The 21,448-nt window shown below is 46.8% G+C and overlaps 1 protein-coding gene across 4 annotated transcripts in view; it reads right to left on the bottom strand.

Annotated features, from left to right (window-relative positions):
* Window positions 1-906: 906 nt before the first annotated feature.
* The window catches only part of C2CD2 (C2 calcium dependent domain containing 2), a 52,893-nt gene continuing 32,351 nt past the window's right edge, over window positions 907-21,448 (bottom strand). For 2 of the 4 annotated variants that reach the window (XM_066259322.1, XM_066259326.1), the window contains 10 exons: window positions 21,171-21,293; window positions 20,327-20,450; window positions 18,739-18,847; window positions 17,010-17,074; window positions 15,049-15,173; window positions 14,446-14,620; window positions 13,516-13,629; window positions 11,500-11,627; window positions 9,483-9,792; window positions 907-2,095 (listed from right to left, as the gene is read on the bottom strand). In XM_066259322.1, the coding sequence (XP_066115419.1) occupies window positions 1,875-2,095; window positions 9,483-9,792; window positions 11,500-11,627; window positions 13,516-13,629; window positions 14,446-14,620; window positions 15,049-15,173; window positions 17,010-17,074; window positions 18,739-18,847; window positions 20,327-20,450; window positions 21,171-21,293 (1,494 nt within the window). In that variant the 3' untranslated portion in view covers window positions 907-1,874. Of the gene's footprint in view, window positions 2,096-6,794; window positions 6,832-7,623; window positions 7,745-9,482; window positions 9,793-11,499; window positions 11,628-13,515; window positions 13,630-14,445; window positions 14,621-15,048; window positions 15,174-17,009; window positions 17,075-18,738; window positions 18,848-20,326; window positions 20,451-21,170; window positions 21,294-21,448 lie in introns of all 4 variants that reach the window. The other 2 variants (XM_066259323.1, XM_066259325.1) reach the window with 2 other exon arrangements.

The raw sequence follows: 21,448 nt of genomic DNA, 5'->3' as shown, positions 1-21,448 counted from the left end.
TGACACATAATGTCCTCTTAGATTAATTCTTGCATGTTACACGGCTGCTTACCATGAGAAAAGAAAAGAAGTCCTTCAAGGGAAACAGAACATTAAAGTGACCAATCCATCCCCAAAAGAACTATAGTGATTACTGACCTGTGAAGATTAACTTGGTATAAATATAGTTTGTAATGCCAGGTGCTATTTTACAATGATTAAAATTGGAATATAATCTTTTAAAATTAAGTATGGTGGAAAAAATATCATTTTACAGTGACTTGATAATTCTTGGGGCACCTAAGAATTTTCAAATGTGCATTATAAAGTAAAATTCTTAATGCAGTCTCCTAATTTCTCCCCCCAAATAAAAAAAGAAAAAAATTCTATAATTTTGTTTTTTATAAAGGTTTTGGCACCTCAATGGCTCTAATACCCCTGAAATATATGTTTAAGGATCAACAAAAGTGCCTGTAGGAAGGAGTGCCCCCAAGTTCACATCCGTAACAAAAGTCAAGTTTTCATAATTGCCTTTTGAATCTTGTTGGAGGAAAATGAATCATATTAAAGCCTCAGAACCATTCACCCTAATGACAATTACTGCTTAACAAGCACATCTCCTAAAAGTGGCACACTCAGGAGTGGACCAACAGGACAACTGCAAAAGACCTAAGTAGTGTGCTGATGGGCAAAGTGCTTGAAAAGACACGTAGAGATATTAAAGTTGTATATCAAGCTTAGCATTTTTTCCCCACTAGAAATTGAACACACCCATCCCAAAGTGTGTCAAGCACTGTTCACAGCAGAATTCAGACAAGCTCCTGAAAGGCATCTCATACAAGCTTGGCCCCCTTTTCTTCTTATTAAACTTCCATTCCTAAGAGTCATACCTGAGACATAAAATAATTTCCTCTTTTGCCCTAAAAGTACTTCATGTCAGCTATTGGCAATATTTGGCAAGCCAACCTTGGACTAAAGAGAATCCAGGTATGTATGTGGGGGTACCACATTCTCTGAGCTGTCACTTATTGCTCCTAAGTGCATTGGGGAGGCTTGCTGCACTCCTGCGCTTTGCAAGAGCCAGACAAGACAAGTCCATGTGCTGACTGTGCCACTGGTACTGAAGGAGAGCTTTTGACACTCTTGGGGAAATGTAAAAACCATACAAGAATTTATATATCTCCCAATTGCAAATAGGCTCAAAGTAAACTTAGAAAAGTGTTCAGCATAATATGCATAGATATATTTAGTATTTGCATAATTTTTCAAGTTCTATGGCTAATAGCAAAGGCAAGTGTCTTTTTACATTTGTCATAGTGTTTCCATTTCTGTCGTAATCTGTCTATTTACCAAAATCTGCCTGTGTCCCACCTCTCTCTACTCAGGGCCAGCTGTGCTGTTTTATCCCGAGCAGCCATATATAAAAAAAGTGACCTATATATTCCATTCACAGTGACAGCACAGAGGGTCATCTCCTTGTGACATGGTCCAGGTGTGGACCCAAAATAATACCCGTTAGAGCACAGAGTGGGTGAAATTGAGGCTCCAGACTTGCCCCCATCCACATCCACTGTAGTAGGTTCTTAGTTCATAATGTAAATCTTAACATCGAACTTCAGCTCTTAGATTTGAGCATAGCCCGTGTGCAGGTCCCTCCGGTCTCCTTTGACATCTGGTGGTAGAGGTTTGGTCAGTTCTCTCTGGGGTAGACTCCTGGCTGGAGACTCAAAATTTTCATCTCCGTTAAAAGATTACACTGTCAGTAAAATGGCAGCTAGACAAGACTGGCGTCCGACAGCTTGCTGGCATTCACTCCAACTCCGTCCAGATGGGTCATTCATGGGTCCCTGTCTCCATAATCCATAATCGCAGTGAAGGAGGCCACACCCCTCAGCCTACACTCCGGGGTCCCTGGGGCCGCCATTCATGGTGGTCTTGCTCCTGTGCCTGGACAGCAGCTTCTTGTTAAGGATACTGGTGAGTGTGACCCCCTTCCTCCGGGGCCCTTCTGGCTGCTGTAGAAACACCAGATCATTGTGGGACTGGCTCAGGCTGGGGTCCTTCTGCTGGTGCCGCCGGCGAAAGAACAGCTTTGCACCTTTTCCTAAAATGCCCCCTGGGAAAGCAAAGCAAGGGGGCTGGTCAGCGCGGCTGCGGGTGGAAGGAACGCAGGGGCAACTGGGCCGTGTGGACAAAGCAAAGAGGAAATCTGAGTGACACTGAAAAGAGCAGCTTATTCCACCAGGGTGCCAAAGCTATTCGCGTGAGAAAAATGACTGGAATCCAGCTTGTGCACAAACACTGGACTTCCCAAGATGAAATCAAGAGAAGACTATGAAAGTAGAAGCAGTAAGCTGGACCACCAGTGTGTATCCATTCCAGGGCAGGGACCTGTATCATTGACTTGAGTCAGTCCACAAGGCGGCAGGCCGTTCTCACCTTGGCCCCTCGGGTCCCCTCAGCACCCCACCTCTCCTCCCTTTATTAGGAAGGCTGTAAATGCCAAAGCAGTCCTAGCTGCTCCCATAGGACGGTCACGCTATTAAAGCCAAATCAAGGGCTCTAAGAACAATAGTATTCGCTTTCTTGAGAAAGTTAAATATTAATTCTTCTGGAGAGTAAGATTTTTTAAATTAACTCCATCATCTCAGGGCTAAATTGTATGAGATATCTGTTATTTGATAGTTTTTGACCTACCAAACCTCAATTTTGTATGGTTTGACCAAGCTGTATGTAATGTCAGGTAAAGAAATATGGAATGAAAAAATAATTTCAATAGCAAGGATTCCTTAAAGATCAAATGTAAGCTAGCACAGCAACAGAACTAACTCACTAATCTTACATTTTCACAAATTAGTTTAACATCACATTAACCAAGGCCTGGCAAGGTGGGGAGCCTTTCCTGTTAGCCTGTGAAAGTCATTACCACTTGCATGGAGGGGTTAGTGACTCTGAAAGAAGATAGATCTGCAGATCAAAGAGGGAACTTTATAGCTAATTTGGCAATTCATTCTTTTCCTGATCTGAAAAATTCTTCAACAGTCATGACCTACAAAAATACCTACCATGTCTATTCAAAGGAGGGGTGGGGCAGTGAGGAGCATCAGTTTTCTCTTCTGCCCGAGCCCTGTCTGCAAACTTTGGATAATCAACACTTAGTTGGGGAAAAGCAAGCACAGTACCCATGACTTTAAGAGGCCACTTACTGGACCTGGTGTTGGGGATGAACCTTGTGTCCCGGGTGCCTGGGCTAAGCAGCAGAATGGAACAATGTGAGGTCCACCAAGAAGTGGACCTATTTAATCTGTTCAAAGCTGCTGAAAAGACTTCAAAGAAAAACATTTTTTTTCTCTCCTTGGATCAATCAAGTAGATGATTCTGAAAAATCATTAGAACACTTTTTATAGTGATCTCAAGTTTGAGAGCTGTGTGTAGGGTTTAAGGATGGCTGGGGAGGGATGAAGCCAGAGGGATGTGTCTGTCTGTGGCTTTGCTGTTGACCCTGGCTTTGATGTGTGACATCTGCAAGCCATCTATGTTTATTCCTGCAGCCATTCAAACCACCATAAGAAGCAGAGTCACGAAATATCACCAGTTAGGGTGTGTCGGGGCTCAGAGCACCACCACTGACTGCACTTGACCCTGAAGTCTGGCAAGTGCATGTAGTGGTTGGTGCCCACTGGCTAATTACCTGGTGTATCAATGCCTGGGTGCAGTGACGGGGCTCCCAGCCTGACTAGGTAAACTCAGGTTGGGGGCTGAGGAGCTATTTCTGATCTGTACTCACCTGGCTTTCGGTAAAGGCTGGTGTTCTCGAGGGACATACAATGTGGGGCTCTCCCACTGGGATGCAGGAGAGGCCGGAGGGGCTGAGGGGTCCACTCGGTGAACCTGGACTCTCTAATCCCATACCCCCAACCCATCCCCCAAGAGGAATGGAAACGTGGGGAGGGGAGCAGACCAGTCCATCCCCAGGTCAGCAGGAGATCTGGGGTCTCAGCATTCACCAAGTCTTTTCCAGAGGTCTCATCTCCAAAACCCATTTCATGTGTCCCTGCTTTTAAGTCACTCTGGGGTCCAGAGTCAGGGCCCAAGGTGTGAGCCAGGGTGGTGTTATGGGTTGGACAGCATCTCTGCAAAATTCATATTTAGGGGTCCTAACCCTCAGTACCGCAGAATGTTACCTTATTTAGAGACAGGGTTAACAGAGGTGATTACGTGACCGTGAGGTCACTGGGATAGACCTTAATCCAATATGACTGGTGTCTTTATAAAAAGGTGCAATTAGAGCCCTGGCCAGTTGGCTCAGTGGTAAAGCATCAGCCTGGCATGTGGAAGTCGCAGGTTCAATTCCCATCAGGGCACACAGGAGAAGTGCCCATCTGCTTCTCCATCCTTCCCCCTCTCCTTTGTATCTCTCTCTTCCCCTGCCGCAGCCAAGGCTCCATTGGAGCAAAGTTGGCCCGGGCACTGATGATGGTTCCATGGCCTCCACCTCAGGCGCTAGAATGGCTCCAGTTGCAATGCAGCAATGGCCCAGATGGGCAGAGCATCGCCCCCTAGTGGGAATGCCTCATGCGGGAGTCTGTCTCTCTGCCTCCCTGCTTCTCACTTCAGAAAAATACCCCCAAAAAAGGGGGGAAGGCGATTAGGACCCAGACTCAGGGGGATGCCACATGAAGGTAAAGACAGATAAGGGGTGATGTGCCTACAAGCCATGGACATCAGAGATGGCCAGCAGCCACCAGAAGCTGAGGGAGACCAGGCACAGATGCTCCCTCATGGCCTCAGGAAGAACCAACAAGTCACCACACCGATGTTTCCCCTGACTTGACATGACCTATCATGGCTTCCATGGGGACAACATCAGCTTCTCAGACAGAGGGCCATCAGGTGAGGGGAAGTTTGCAATTCTATAGGCTGGAGCCCCAGATGCATCTCCCAACCCCCTCAGAGGGAGGTCTTCACCTTGGCTAACAAATGAGGAAGCTGAAGCTGTCAGAGGTGACATGCTCTTTCCTGCTAACATGGGCCCAGAATAGGGTACCTGTGTTTTCATGCCTGCTCTTTTTCTGTGCTGTTAAGGGTGGCACCTGAGCTGGAAGGGGATGGGGCCCACCCTTGAGAAGTGGCCAGCAAGTGTCTGTAAAGGGCACATCCATGATCGAGTCATGGGGGTGGCCTTTGGAGAACCAGGTGGATTGTAACCATCAGAGGATGTCGCAGAGCAGAGCCCCGCATTCTGCATGGACTTGGACAGGCTTTCTAGAATAATGTAAATCTCTTTGGAGGCATGCTGGTAGCATGGGTAGGAGAGGACATTCCAGTGTGGCCAACCCTTCTTTGGGGCCCACAGTTTAACTCACCAAACAGGAAGAATAACGAGCATAAACACAGGTAACTCCATCATCATTCCCAAATAAAAAATCACTGGTCTGTTTAAACTTGACCACTGCATCACAATCACCTTAGGGGTAAATAGTGCCAGAAGGACTTGAACACTCCACGGTGGGCGTGAGGCTTATAGTGCAGACAGGCAGGCACACACCTCTATCAGTGGAGAAGTAATACCAAATGTAGCTGCCCTGACTAATGATACTGTGTGGTCAGTTTTTGTGTCAGCTTGATCCGCACACCCAGTGATTCAATCAATCTGATCTCAGCCTTCCTATGAAGGCATTGGTGGGTATGGTTCACATTTACAGCCAGTTGGCCTGAACTATAGGGGATGACCCTGGATACTGGGGCTGGGTGCCTCCCAATCAACTAAACGCCTAAAAGGGCAAAAATCAAGGTTTCCTGGAGAGGAAGAAATTCTGGTTCTGTGTCTCCCCCCTGGCCAACCCAGATTTCAATTTCAGACTTGTCAGCCCCAGGGTCACATGAGCCAAGTCCCTGAAATATGGAGCCTATTGGTTCTGGTTCTTAGAGAACCCTGACTGAGAACCCAGACAATAACTAATAGTTGGCGTGTCACACCTGATGTTGGGCCCACAGAACCTGTCACCTTTGCAGATAGGAAAGTTACGTGAAAAGGAGACGGGCTATCTCCTCTATAAGCCTCACTCCTTTCCTGCAGGCTACCTTCTCCACACCAACAGGCAAGAGGCAAAACTCAGCCCTCACCCACAATTTCCACAATTCCTTGTGATAAAATTGGAGACAGATTATATGAAATCTGAGGCAAAAAACCAAAATCTTAAATGGGGCCAGGAAAAATAATCTTTCCCTGGTCCTAGCAAAGTTAAAAAAATTTTCACACACACAAAAAAGGCCGAAGAATAAACAATACATGAAGGAATTTAAAAAATTATTCTACATTATTACAGCTTGAATAATATATTCCCTAGTTTCTACAGAGTCTAAGAGACACAAATAGCTCATTGAATAATCCATCTTAAAACCTGATAGGTAGGAAAACTGACCAAACGCTACCTTATAAACTGTAGTCTGCTGTCCCCAGGCCGAACCAATAGTCTGGTTGTAACAGGGACAACTCTTTAGTCCTGGAGGCCGATTAGGGACCAATCTATATGTGTGTCACAGCGAGGTTATTTTATCCCATCAGGTAACAGAGACATGTCCTCCCCAGACCAGCTGAGACCAAAGTGCTACCCTAACCTGACAGGCCACTGTTTAGGAGGAATACAAGAAAATCTGCACCTGGGCAAGTAAAACTAGAAAGGGACGGGGGAGGGCGGATAAAGGGGTAGGGGGGCAGGGAAGAAGTGATGGGGATTGTATAGGATTTTCTCATGGCAAGGCTATACTTAATTAAAAAAAATATATATATATATATAACAAAAATAACTTACTGTGTAGGCAATTAATTCTGGTTGGCATAGCGATCCTCTTAAGTAAAAGGGGAGGAGCACGAGGTGAGGAGAGGAGGTAACAGGTAAGCGAGAGCAAAATGAGAATGAAAACAGTGAGTTTTGCAGCACTGACATCATGCACACATATGAAGCTGCCATGCAGGACATCTGGCAAGGTTCTGTGTACTTATTGATGCTTTTCTTCTCTGTGGTAAAACACATATAACACACAATTTACCACCTCAGCCACTCCCAAGTGCAAGGCTCAGTCATGGTTCAGTGTGAAGTGCATTTACATTGCTGGGCAGCCGCATTGCATCAATACTTTACTGAGCTAAAAATAAGCCTAACCTTAGGGAGCAATTTGGCTGCACTGGCTACAGCGTTATCAATAGGAACATTTGCAAATGGCAAAACTCCAGAATTCTACCTATGCAGCCACCCTCGGAAACCTAGTACAGAGCTCCTTGCTACTGCAAAAGACATGGGGCTCTTCCGCCATAACAATAAGCTTTAGTTTAAACATGAGAGAAAAATCACATGCCTGCTCCCTCTAACACTAGTTCAAAAACCTTCGGTGGAAAACAAAAATTATTCGGCACCCACTGTACATACTTGTCGGGGGTTCTGACATCATCTCATAGAGATGCCAAGTGCAAATTGCTCAGAAAACACTAGAATGGAGGAGCAATTTTAAAATACCACTGCACCTGTCTCTTTTAAAGCCTCAGATCTGCAGCACCCCAGGCCTGACATCCTGGCAGCAGCCCCAAACGCCAACCCTCAGGGTGGTGCTCAGGGCAAGAGCTGGAAGCGGCCCCTGCCATACCTGTCTGGAACCTTGGTCCCCAAACGTTCCTTTTTTAGAGGGGTGTCATCCATCTGGCTGGTGATGGGAAAGGAACAGGATGGCCACAACAAAGCAAGGATGGAAAGCCAAAGGAAGAACTCTCCAGAAGGACAAGCAGAGAGCAAAAGGAGGATGAATGGACAGTGGTCAGTGAATAGACCTGGGGTCAGTGAGGTGTGGTCTTTCGGGATGAACCAGGAGGGTAGGTGGGAGACTTGGGTTCCATGAAGAGAAAAGGAAATGAAGGGAGGGAAGGGGCACCCCACCTTGCACCTCCTTGCTTTATACCTTGCCTGACATCCACCTGCCTGTCTCAGGACCAGGTAAGCTCTCTGGGGATGCCCTGGCCCCAGACATAGATCAGGCCAGAGGGGGTTGGGCAGCCCTCTGGGCCAGCAGCTGGGCCACCCCTTCTACAACCTGGGCCTAGAGGTCAGTGTGCAGGTCACAGCTTCCCAAACCGCCCCAGGTCACCAGGGTTGGTCCACAGGATGATGTACCCAAGACCATATAGCAGGCAAATGGAGGCCCGTGGTTCCATCTTCATCACATGGTCTAGACACCATATCCATGAATCATCCTCCTTTCTCTCTTTCTTCTTCTAATTTTCAACTCTTCCCCAATCTGTCCCTGCTATGCTCCGGCCAGGGGATGGGTCATAGAGAACAGATGTGAAGCAAACGGGATGAAGGTGGGTGAGGAGGGACGCAGACCCCTACCACGGGTCACCAGCCTCAGCCCTGCAGACCCGGGCTACACGACGCTGCGGAAAGTCATCCTGTGTGGGGCGTTGAGCAGCACCCAACCGAGCAGCAACCCCACACTCAGTTGTGACCATGAAAACTGTCTCCAGACACTGCTTGTGTCCCCTGGGGCACAGTCACCCTGTCTGAGGACCACTGCCCCCGCACCAAGAACAGAGGAGCAGAGAGGCTGAGGCAGGACTGCCGGCCAGGTTCCCAACAGGGGTTTCCTAAGGTCTATACTGTTGGGAACTAGGATTTAATACTAGTCACACCATCATTCCCGCTGTGGCTCAGGGCCCCAGTGCTGTCTTCCTCACTGGGGTCTCCTTATGGCCTGGCAGGCAGCAGGATTTTGTGGGAAAAGGGTACAGGTGGTGGGGACACCCTGTTCATGGTGAAGTCTCAGGCCAGGACCTGTCCTCCAGCCTCTGTTCCCTCACTCAGTCTCTTCAGGTCACTCTCATCCAAAGTGTGACATGGTGAAGAAATTCATAAATTTAAAGTACTAATTTAGAGCTAATGGAAAACAAGGGATTATTCCAGTGAAATGATTACCTCATCACTACACACATCCTAAGTTAATCGGCTAACTTTCTGGGCAGTTTATGGCCCTGTGGAGCAGTTTAGGTTAGAGTGATGACATGTGGTTTGGTTTTCTTGCAGGGGAGACTCTGAGAGGCACAGTGAGCAGAGGTGCCAATCTCCATGCTAAAGGGAACCCCATCTCTGCCCAGCTTTGTTCTGGATAGCTCCACTCTGTGTGGGGAGGGGAATAGAGAAGGGGCACCTCTAGACCCACTCTGTGTGTGGGGGGACAGACAGAGGAGGGCGCCTCTAGATATGAACACAAGCGGACCCCCAACTATGGAGAGATGACCCTGTGCTCATTCAAAAGGACTCTGAAGCACCCCCCATCCCACCCTGCCCACGGTGGGCTCAGACTTCAGCACAGGTGTCTGCTGGTGGGGGTGCTGGGGTGGGACAGGTAGCAGAGAAGGGAGAGGAAACAGGGGAGAAGAACTAAAAGTTTAGACACTAGCACCCAAGCAAAGCAGCCGTCAGCTGGGACTCAGGGGTGTGGGGGTCAGGTACCTTTATGCTTTTTGGGAGCATCTGGCTCCCAAACACTCAGGGAGCTCTCTGACAGCTCGTCCCCATCGGGGTCCAGCAGTGCTTGGCCATCCCAAGCCTCGACCTGTGACTCCTTCTCCAAGTCCCAGGAGGCCAGCTCGCAATCCTGGGGCCCCAACACTGGTGGGGCCTGGGCTGAGGCCTCTGCCTCGGGTGGGGTAGAGGCCAAGGCCACCCCCGGCTGGAACAGGGTGTCCTCTTCGTGGGTGCCATCCATGGAGGCTGCGTAGTCCAGCATCAGGGTGGCATCATTGTCCTGAGATAGAGAAGTCTGTCCAGCAGAGAGAAAAAGTCAGCGTGAGGGAAGATTACAGGGACACACTGAAGGAAGCTTATCCCCCCAGGGAGCAGCTCATTGAATATGGCAATGGCATATGGGGTGGGAAGAGTCAGAAACTCAGCCAACACAGGTGTCCCTGCAGAGCAGAGGGGCATAGCCTGAGTTTTCAAGAGGGGGTGACATCCTTCCCCCAGCAGACAGGCTGGCTAGGAGACCTGTGGGAAGGCCAGGAGGTGAGATGGAAGAGTGAGCTCATCCTTCTAAGTCCCAGAGAACACAGGGAGACCAAGGACATGACCTTGGAGTCCCAGATTCAGTTCATTTTAGAATATTTGTTTCTACAGCACTTTTGTTTCCTGAAAGTAGAAACTAATCAGCACATACTTTGCACCCTAATAAAGTGTGTAAAACTTGTGTGGTGCTAAACTAACCTGTGGGGCTGGGAGGCAGGAAAGTGGCACATTGGAAGGTGAGAAGTGACTACGGGGGGGGGGGGGGGTAGGCACAGGGTGGGGAGGTCTGCTGGGGCTGGTCTATGGTTCTTGACCCGGGAGCAGCTGTCCAGGAGCATCTACTTAGTGACAACAGACAACTGCAGTTCTCTGACTCAACTGCCTCCCTGCAGACATGTCCACTGGCTCAAGTCAGACAATGTGAGCACCAGTAGAAATAATAACTGTCAAATGTTAAGATCCATGACTTCCTAATGATTTAAAAATAAAACTTCTGAGGAGATGGTCACAATCCCCATCCTTATTTTGCTCACTTGCATTCAGAACTTAAAACAAAACCTTGAGTGAGCGAGGGAGCTTCCAGAGACACCACCGGCACCTGCTGGCTGTGGCTGGAAGTGCAAGCAGGACACCCAGAGAGGTGTGACCTGGCTCTTGGGTGATGCTGTGGAAGTCCCAGCTGTGCCTGTTGGGACTTGAGCACTGGCCGCCTACGCCCTGAGTTTAATGGCAATATTGGTGACTCACCTCTGGCACCTTCCGTGACCCATTCTGGCCTTTCTCCTGGTAGCTGAGAGGTAGATTTTCAGCCTGCCAGTACCCTCCTGTCCCATCCTCTGGATGCCCTCAAAGAATTAGCTTGCCCTCAGGGTTCAACAATTCTTCCTCCTCAGTCCCTCCCACCATCGAATCTCCCAAGTGTCCCTCCAGTGCTCACACCATCCTTGCTTATTCTGAAATGTTAAAAAAAGCATGGAATTTGACATGGCGCCTTGCCCCAAGGGCCTGATCTTTCTGGCAGTCTGGCCTGCCTGGTACCCAGCAGCAGTAGGAAGGGGATCAGGATGTGTACAAAAACAAGCTCTGTTTCTGATTGCAAAAGACATACACATTCACAAAAAGTTACCATGGTTTGGAAATGTGTAAGCTCTCCCCATATTGAACAGTGATAAGGGTGAAGGTTCCTCCCGAAGGATAGTCTGATATCCTTCCTCTTTCAATAACTTCTCTACAAACAATTCATCAACCTCTCAACAATCAAAGCATTCCTGGTAAGAAATGGTCACGTTTCCTTCACAAACAGGAGAAGTGGTGTGAATGAAATACCACAAATCTCCCCCCTTGCTAGGTGAGGGACATAACCTGACATTTGTAAGCAGAACTTTTTGGAGGTGGATCAAGAGCTGGGGCCAACTTCTATAAGGGCCGGGGCTGTGGGCATAGCCGACACCAGCGCTGGGCGCACCTTGGAAATCCCTGATATGATGATCGTGCTCTTCTTCCGTGGTGACTTCAGCTTCAGCTTCGAAGACTCGCTGAGCTGTCGGATGGCGACTTCGGCCACTGGATCTGAGCCGTTCAACACCAACAGTTCTGCAGGTGGGGAGGAGGGTAAAGCAACGTCCACACCTTAGCAAAAATTAACACTCTCTGTGGACCCTCGTGCATAGCTGATTCTCTCTGTGTGACCCACGCTTGAAGTGTACACCAAGTGCATTATTGTGTGTGAGTCATTCCTCAACTGAGGTGATAATAAACAACTAGAGCAAAGAAACCAAGAAGAGACCTCCAGCCTTTTGAAGGGCAGTGCGGTCACTCCTCTTTCCTGGCCAGTCTGGTTAACCACATGCTAGTGCATAGGCTATGAAGGGCCAAGGCCTAAGAGCAGCTCCCTCCCATGGTTAATACTGCATGCAGCCAACATCCGGGGACACTCAGCCTGTTCCAGGTGCCGTGCCATGGGATCTGTGCACTTATTTCATTCAATTGTTCCCCAAACCCTGAAGTAGGTACTTTCTAAATCCTCATTCAAGAAACAGAGGAAGCTGTCAGGCAGCCAGGGCGGCGGCAGAGCTGACATGCCTAGCCTGGTCTCTTGGACTCCAAGCTGACGCTGAGAAAGCACACTGTTCTGCTAAGAGTAAAATTAAAACGGCAATATATCAAAGGAACAGGATGTAAAAGGGGTATTTCTCATCTCAGTTTTGGCCGTAGACTGCAGACAACAGAGACTACATTTTCACAGAGTGTGGTGACAGGATGAATACAGTCAAAAACTGCCTGGCCGTGACCTGTGCCAAGACGAGAGGAGGGTCACAAGAGAGGTTTGGGGGAGGACACTTTAGGAGAGAGCTGTGCGGTGATTCCCAATAACTCCAAGACACAGGTATAGGAGTGCCACCCCTGCACGCCAAGCCCAGTGCTTCTGCGCTGTCCTCAGAAAGGTGGCAGGTGGGCCCGAGAAAGCTGCAGCTGCTGTAGCCCTGCACACTGGAAGCTGGTGCCGGGAGCTGGCTCCACTGCCCACAGGCCAATGAGAAACTCACAGCAGGAATGCCAGCCCCGGGTCTTTGCCGAAGGGGTCCTGCCTAGTGGAGGAACCCCACAGTGTGAGGCAGGTGGGGCATACTGCCAGGGGCAGAAGCTGAGAAAGAGCCCTGGGTGCAGCCAGCCGAAGGAGCAGCACTGCCTGTGTCCTGGAAGCTGTGGTTTGGGGACCCTGCACGACCACATGCCGAGAATCATGAAAACTCCCTCAGGGACAGAGACCGTTTTCAACTCCGACCAGGCTGAGAGGATACAGAAGCATCCTAGACAGCTCCCATCAAATGAGAACTGCCCCTACCCCCACCCCCACCCCACCGGCTCCTCCTTGCTCCATCCTTGACCTTGGTGAGATCAGGAGCAGATTCACTGAATGGGGAGGGGAGCCAGAAAAAAGCTGCCCACTGGCCCCTTCTCTGACCGCAGGTCCCACGAGCTAAGGGTGGGAAGGAATTCCCATATTTAGACTGTGCTGACTCAAAGAGACAGTAACACACCTCTTTAAAGACATTTATTACCTGGAAGTGACCATAAAAATGGGAAATTGGCACCCAGAGTTTTGGGGGGAGAGGACTATTCCTACTCAACAGGTTTCATGGGACACTGGAGACAAAAATGAAGTTGGGTTTATGATTACATCCCCCAAGTCCTACTTTCTTTATGATATTCATGTCACTGGTATGTTGAATAAGAGAAAAAATAATATTCGGGGATTTTACAAAGTGAAGTGGAAGCTGGGTTTCATGTTTATTTTGTTAACAGCGTCCCCTTGACAACAGCTGGGTGCTAACCCTGTTCCTGGTCTTCAATTTCCACTTGTTACTCAAAAAAAGACCTCCCAAACTCCCAATGCTCACTTCTCATCAGGGGAGAGGCTGGGAGGAGAGAGCTTGGAGGGGGGGCAGGGAGGGAGAGTGCTGTGGGCGTGCTTCGTTACCTGTGTCTGAAGAAGACAGTGTTTTGCTGACGGGAGCACTGTGGCAGGAGACGGCTTGGACGGAGATGTCCTTCTCAATCACTCTCACCTTGACGGGCGTCCGCAGGGGAGACTCTGGCAGAGACAAACCCTGATTATATTGGCCTCCAGATGCTGTCTGAATCTAGTTCCCGGGAAGGGAGATCACACCTCACTTCAACTCCTTCTCATGTTGTTAGAAAAGGAATGGGCCAAACCTCAAGATGTTGTCACAATCTCTCTTTTTCTTTTCTTTTTCTTTGTGGTGGTGGGGGGGGGGGGAGCTGGGGGAGGTCGTCAAAAGGAATGTTGGAAGCTCAGGTTAAAATAAAATTTCAAAAATGTTTTAATTAAGGAAGAATTTCACGTTCTGTTTTCCAACCAAGAACTGTGCCAAGTGATCTATTCCAGGAAGGGAATACTTCTGTACAAGCAGAAACGCAGTACACATTTTAAAATAATAATAAGTCACACGTGTATACAAAAGTATCTCCAAGGCGGTGGCTGTGGGGACAGGTACAGAATTCAGCTGCATCTAAAGTGACTGCACATCAAGACTTCTGATCCATGATTTTAAACACAAGGTACTCCACACTGACCACACTCACAGCCAATGTTTCAAGAGAGTGTGTTGTCCCACATAAACATAACGAAGTTCTTAATTTAACTAGCCGTTTCATCCAATATCTAGGTTTTAGCTTCAGAATATCCAACAGGGTTGAACCTTGCTTCAGTGTGTCACTTGATAAAATAGGAAGATAATTTTCTAAAAAAAAAAAAAAAAAAGGCTATGCAAAAGTCTTGCCAATTACCATGCTCCCAGTGCCTGGAGATTGTCTTAATAACATCGTAGCCTGGGGCACTCTGCTTTCCTAGGGACAAACGTTTGTGGTGAATAGGAGACTATCTCACCAGAGCTCAGTGGGGACACCCTCCCCGTGTCAAAGCGAGGCTTGGTTTTCACAGCAGTGACAGTAGTGACCACAGTCCCACACGGCATCACTGTGCGGTCTTTTTCAATCTTGGCAGCAGGAACAGGTGGAGGGGTCTGCCAGGATTTTGCTTCAGTGGGCTCCATGTAACAAAACTGAGGAGAAAACCAGATGTGTGTGGTGTAGTCAGCGCAAAGACTCCCCCACCAGGGAGCACCACCCTTCTTTGCAACACCAGTGATTCCCTCGGTTCCTGCAGCAGGAACCCAGATCTCTCCCTGAATTGATGCAAGATGGTGACACCCATGTTCAAACCCAGCCATGCAACACGTATGATGGGGACAAAAGCTGGCAAAGCAAGCGAAATAACAGCCCTTTGTGGGTTAGGTCCACAAGAAAGGGCCTCAGGGAGAGACTTCACATGGCAGACAACTTGACCAGGTCATGGGCAGAAAGGGTACCAGTCAAGCCTAGAAATGCACAGCTCTTCCCAGATGAACTTCTTATTTCATGTTCAAACCAGAGCAAGACTGTGACAGGAAGGAAAATGTTCTTCATCTTAAGTGGAAGCTTGTCCAAGTACCTCTGCGGTGACGGAGCCCAGCACTGAGCTGTCCACCAAGGTCTTGCTGGTCAGTGTAAAGCTTTGTGGGCCAGAAGGCTGCTTCTTAAACAAATCTAAAGGGACAGTCGTCATCGCCAGGAGAGCTACAACAACAGGACACAAGCAATGAGTACCGTGGTGTTTCCATGACAGCAAAACGGTCTATGTGAGCTGCCACAACCAGACCAACTCCTAATAGTCCTGTTACTTGAAAACATTTGACAAACATCAAGGTCAAAAAGACAAAGGAGACTAAAAGATGTGATGATTACGGGCACTGTCTGAACCTGTCTGCACTGGAGTAGAAAACAGCTACTACGTAGATCAGCTTTGTCAACTGACAAAAATTGGGATGTGGGTGATGGGTTAAAGAACCGAATCAACGTCACTCAGGAAACTGATAACTGTGTTATGGACACATACAAATATCCTGTTCATAAGAAATACACACTAAAGCCCTGGCCGGGGAGCTGGGTTGGTTGGAACATTGTCCCAATGCACAAAGTTTGCAGGTTTGTGCCCTGGTCAGAACACATAAGAAACAATGATGTTTTCTTTTTCTCTCTCTCCCTTCTTCTCTAAAACTAATCAGTAAGTTAAAAAAAAAACACACTAAAAAATAAAAACACTAAAGAATTTAGGGGTGTAAGGATCATGATGCATAGAATTACCATAAAATGGTCCACATATTTACCCTTGTGTATGTGTGGAGAGAGCATGCACAAAATCAAAAGTGACCAAGTGTGAGCACAGCTAATAAAGAAAACGGGCAAATGTTCAAATATGTGTCTGAAGAAAGGCTCTATGGTTGTTCTTCGTTCTGTTTCTGTTGTTGTTGTTGTTGCTGTTTTTATAAGTTTGAAATTTTATAGTCCCCTCTGGCTGGACTGGAATGAAATTCCAGTAGAGCCAGCAGAGGTGGTGCCCCCGGGACAAACTAGGAGTCACTCCTTTCTCTCCAGGCAAATGTGGCCCCACCGAGTGTTCACACACACGGCTGTCAGCAGCTCAGTTCTCCCCTCCAGAGCAGTCCAGTTATCTCAGTCCAGACTCAGCAAGTCAAAGAAGCTGTCTCAGGATTCTTGCAAATGAGCAGAAGCCTGAATGGCTTTTTCCTATGTCTCTGTGCTGTTAGGAGACAACCAAACAGCTTGGATGAACAGATTGGAGAAGCCAGGTAAGGTCCCCCTCTCCAAATGTTAGTATACTTATGGGGACTTTTAAAAGTCTATTTAATATAGAAACTATTGATCTATACACGACCACACATACAGGTCCACACTGTCGTTAGTGACTTCTTATATCTTTCTTGTATGTAAAGTATGTGTTCAACTTGGGCTGCTGTGGCTTATTGAACAAGGAAGAGCCAGTTGAAATCCACAGAGACAGAAAGTAGGATGGCATGCCAACAGCTGGGGGAGGGGGAGGGGTGGGGAGCTAGTGTTTAATGGGGCAGAGTTTCAGTTTTGCAAGAGGAAAGGAGTTCTGTGGATGGATGGGGGTGATGGTTGCGCAACCATGTGAATGCACTTATGCCACTAAATTAAACTTAAAAAATGGCTAAGGTGATGAATTTTGTTACATGTTATTTCATCACAAATAATTAAAAAAACAAAACAAAAAGCTCTATTGAGGCTAAGAGGTCTGAGAACCACTTCCTTAAGCCAAGAATTGTTAAATAAAAGACTTTGGATATTTGTTTAAACGAACAAACAAAAACCAGTTGAATATACTCTTTCTCAAAATGTACAACATTAATAACTGAAATGGACTTTCAACCAAACATTCCCTTGAAAAGACCCAGATGGTTTAGGGGAGGGGAGGGGAGGGCTTCAGGCCTCCTCTGGGTGTCTCCTCACCCAAGCTTCCCAAAGCCCTGGTCAAGGGCTTGGCCGACACTCCCAGAGAGCGGGGCCTCCGTCCACCTACTCACTACCCACCTTCTGAGGACTGTCCATCCTCTGAAATCTGCAGGTGCAACTCTTTCGACTTGGCATTCAACTCACTGTGCAAAAGAAAAAGAGCTGTGAGTCCTTAAGTCCTTAAAAATGCTTTATTAATTTTTGGAATAGTATCTTTTTTTCTGATTATAGAAAGAAATGGTCATCAACAATATTCTAAAAACTGTAAGACACACCAAAAATATAAAGAAATTTGACAACCTCACTATCCAGAAAAGGTTACTGTTAATATTTGGTGCCTCCCCTCCCAGAAGGATCCAACAGAACTCCCTGGCTGATGATGGACATATTCTATATAGGTGTCATCAAATATGGGGCCACTAGCCACATGTGGCTTTTGAAAACTTGAAATGTAGCCAGTGCAAACAGAAACTGGATTTAATTTTAATTTTAATTACTTGAAATTCAAAAAGCCACATGTGGCTGTTAGGTACTATACCGAAATGGTAGCAATATACTTCTCTAAAATAAAGTATAGAACATAATGGACCTCCTTCCTTCTTTGTAACCTTTTTTTTTTTTTTCACTTAAGATATCATGGACATCTTTCCCTGTCAATAACTGCAGAGGAACAACATTTTTAATAAGTATCTAGTATTCCACTATTTTTCTTTATGATATTTTACTTAACCAATTCCTTAATTACCAATCCTTAATAATGAGTTGGTTGTTTTAATATTTCATAATCATAAACCAGCTGAACTAAACACCCTTCTCATGTATCTTCACACAACTGTGGGATTATTTCCTCAGGAAAACTGTAATTGCCAGTCAATAGGTACATGCATCAAAGAGATTTTATTTTATACATACTGATGAACTCCAAAATTCTTATTCCAATGTACGCTTCCCCTGGCCATTCTCATTTTCTTACTCTATAGCAACCCACAAGGTGAAAAGCAAGCTCTTGTTTAAGTCTGCATTACTTCCCCAGTTTCTGAGATTAAACGTCTTTTCAGAAGTTTCTAGCTATAGTACTTGCTTTTGTACTTCTATTCTGAAAATTCTGCCCACTTTTCTAAGAGAGTATTTTATTTTCATGAATGATTTATAAAAATGTTTTATAGTATACATGGAATATTTTCTTCTGTTACTTTCTGTACTTGTTTATTGTTTAAGTGCCAGAAAGTGATTTCTGTATTTTTATAATTGGCCACTTTACTGACATATTATTTATATTAGTTTTTATAATATTATTATTTCTATCCCATGTCCATTATTACTTCTAATGGTTTTAATTGCTTTTTGTGAGTAGTCTAGATATGAAATAATATCTCCAGGGAAAGATTAGTTTTGCCTCTTCCTTGCCGGTACTTATACATATATATATCGTGTCTTTATCTTATCCAACTACACTAACTAGTGCTTCTAGACTGCCTTTCTCTTGACATTAGTGGGGCTGTTTCTGGTATTTATCACTTTCAATGACTTTTAAAAAAGTCTTTTTAAAGAAGAGCCCATAAATCTTGTTCTCATTAAGATTTTTAACATTAGGAATGGGTATTGTCACTGAATATCTTTTGGGCATATATAGAGCTACCTTCAAAAAGAAATCTATGTTTGACTTAAAGCTCCCTCAGATGTTTAATATGCCTTTTAAATTTTTTTAAAATAATTTTTTGGTTCTACAAAATGATCTCAGGGGTTGGCAGTCCTGAGTAGGCATCACCATGGAGACACAGGCCCATGGTAACTGAGCTGCACGCACAAGGTAAATTCTTCTTCCCAAGTGAGGTCAGTAGTGTTTTTCGGGAGGGCGCTGGAGAACTTCTGAACAGGCTCGTTCAGCTGAACGACACAGCGGAGGTTAGCGTGGCCTGTAATCAAACAAAGGGGCACCGCACTGCCTTTTATTTTTGTTTCTTAAAATTGCTTTAAGACACGTTTGCATATAAAAGGCTAAATAAAACTGCCTAAGGTCTTGGCTCACCCTCTTTGAGGGGCCATTCTTTCTTTCATTTGCTATTTACGAACTCTCAAAGCACCCCACTTCATTTGGGGTTAAAGATTTCCTACCCCTACTTGATATGCAGGGCCCCAGACTGTTCCCAAGTGTATGCTCACCCCTCAGTTCTGGCTACAGGCACAGACTCGTGATGGGGGACCCTCTTGGGGGCGACCTGACTACAGCAGAGATGTGGCCCCCGCTTCTGAACAAAACTCACCATTTTCCAAAGGAAAGGTATCTGGGATGACTCTAAATTTGGGGATAACTTACACAGAACCTGTTTCCCTGCTTATGACGGGTGTGTTTTTTTTATACCTGACTCAATGACTTAAGATATTTTCTGGGGTATTTTCCAGGCAATGGGACAGTCTTCTATTAAACAGTTGTTTCTGCTTCGAGGCAATGCCTTGTGCTTGGCATAAAGCCATGAACCCCTGTGTGATCAACAATCACTGGGCTCTACTGGCCCTTTACCACAAGTCTGGCGGTGTCAGGTGTCCCATACACAGCATCTTACTGATTCATCTTCACAATCAACTTCAGAGGAAACTCAGACCCTGAGACCCTTTATTCCCCAACTAAGTTCAGAAGTGCCCTCTCAACTGCTAAGCACAGGACCTCAAAGGCAGCATGCAAGTGCTTTTACCAAAACCATCACCTACAACTAGCTTTGCAGAGTCTTGGTTGTTAAATGTGGCCTATCTGTACTTGGAACGGAAAGAAATTTCTTGCAAACAAAGATCAGTAACCCCACATTCTCAGACAATAGAAAAGAAGTTACTGCTATCCTCAGCAAAATCGAATCAAAGGGGAGAGTTGTGTCCTGTCATGGGCCATTAAGCATTTCGGATCTCTGCAGTAATTCAGAAGCACCTGAAAATTCATCCATTCTAGGGATAACTTTTGTCTTCATTCAAATAGCAGCCTCTCTGCACCAAAGGGTCCCCACTGGGGCCAACGCCTTCTAACACCCATAAACCACCCATGTGGCACCTCATCTTCCAGGAAAGCAGATTGGTCAGGGATGCTGAACATGCATTTTTAGGTTCAATCATCAAAAAGAAAAGAAAAAAAAGATAGTCCTTCCAGACTCAAGAAAAAGGGCAAAGCTACAATTGTGTTCCTCCTTCCCTCACATAAGCAAAATCTGAGTTGTAGTTTAGTGGACTTGCATTATTATTACGGTTTCCAGGGGCTCTTTTTTGATCAAAGTCAGGATCACACTGCAGACCCAAATGGAGGGAGCCACAGGTCACCCCTCCACTTGGCTCACATGGTGGGACAGTCACTTCTACAGTCAGCCAGGCACCCTGTCGTCACCCAGAGCTCCTGCAGCACCATCACCCACCTGAAGCACCAGGATCATTTAGCAGTGAGGCTCGGATATTCTTCACCAACAATTTGAGGTCATGAGCCCTTGGAGGTTTGGGAGGGCAGGGTTCCTGAGAGGCAGGTGAAGTGCGCTGGAGAGTCTGCAAGAAGAAAAGGAGCAGTCGCCGTGGGGAAGTAGAGGACCGCAGCGGCCAGAGCCAACACCGGCATCTGCTCTGTGACAGTTTCCTTCCTCATAGGAAGGTAGAGCACCATCAACCAGAACCACTTCCCTGCTTAGAAGCCTTATCTATCCCAAAAGCAGCAATGCATTTAGCCAGAGAGGGCTCCGCAGAATTGTACTGTGGGTAAAGACTGGAGCAACCATGTGGTCCACGCCTGACCCAGCCCAGGTGCTTGAGAGCGAGTGGGACGCCTTCTCCAGTCTGCAGGTCATCAGGCTGTCCCCAGCCTGGGCAAGACATGTGTGTCTATCCAGTGCACCTTGCTCTGCCTGCTTCAGGGGCACATTCCCATTGCTAACTGATTTTCCTAGGTACCTCAGTCCTGGAAGGATGAGGTCCAAGGCCACTGGCTCTGAATAGACAGCAAAATGTCAAGTCGGGGCTCCTAAAAGGTGGAGGGTTAGAACTAACCAGGGTCAGATTGTGCTGAGTGGCCCTCTTTCTTTCATCTCACAGGTCTTTGAAACCCTGTGACCTGAACTCGAAGTTTCCCCAGAGCACGGTTATTATTGACCAGCAAATAGTCTTACAATCTTCCTCTATCACAGCAAGGCAGAGAAACATTGATCCTCCAGAGAGGCGGCCCACCATCTCTAATGGGGTCTGGAAGCACCCACACCCTGTGAACATGTTTACCTGAACTTCCCTCATGTCCATAGGCTTGGTGCTCAGCACCACCGATGGGGAGGCGGAACTAACCAGGTACTTCAAAATACCCTTGAGAGTTTCACATATTGCGTTCACCTCTACCGCCCGGTCCTGCCAAAAGAGGAGGACATCAACAAATTATGTCATCACCACACATGCATACAAAAGGTCAGGCAAATGCTTGGCTCTTCTCACTATCGCTCCGAGATGAACAAACTTGATGTCACTGGGGCTCCAGGAAGTCAGATTTGGACCCATGATATATC

Source organism: Saccopteryx bilineata, chromosome 2 (genome assembly GCF_036850765.1).
Source record: "Saccopteryx bilineata isolate mSacBil1 chromosome 2, mSacBil1_pri_phased_curated, whole genome shotgun sequence".
Classification (NCBI taxonomy): domain Eukaryota; kingdom Metazoa; phylum Chordata; class Mammalia; order Chiroptera; family Emballonuridae; genus Saccopteryx; species Saccopteryx bilineata.
Note: the sequence above shows the minus strand (reverse complement) of the source record. Positions and strands in the feature narration are given on the sequence as shown.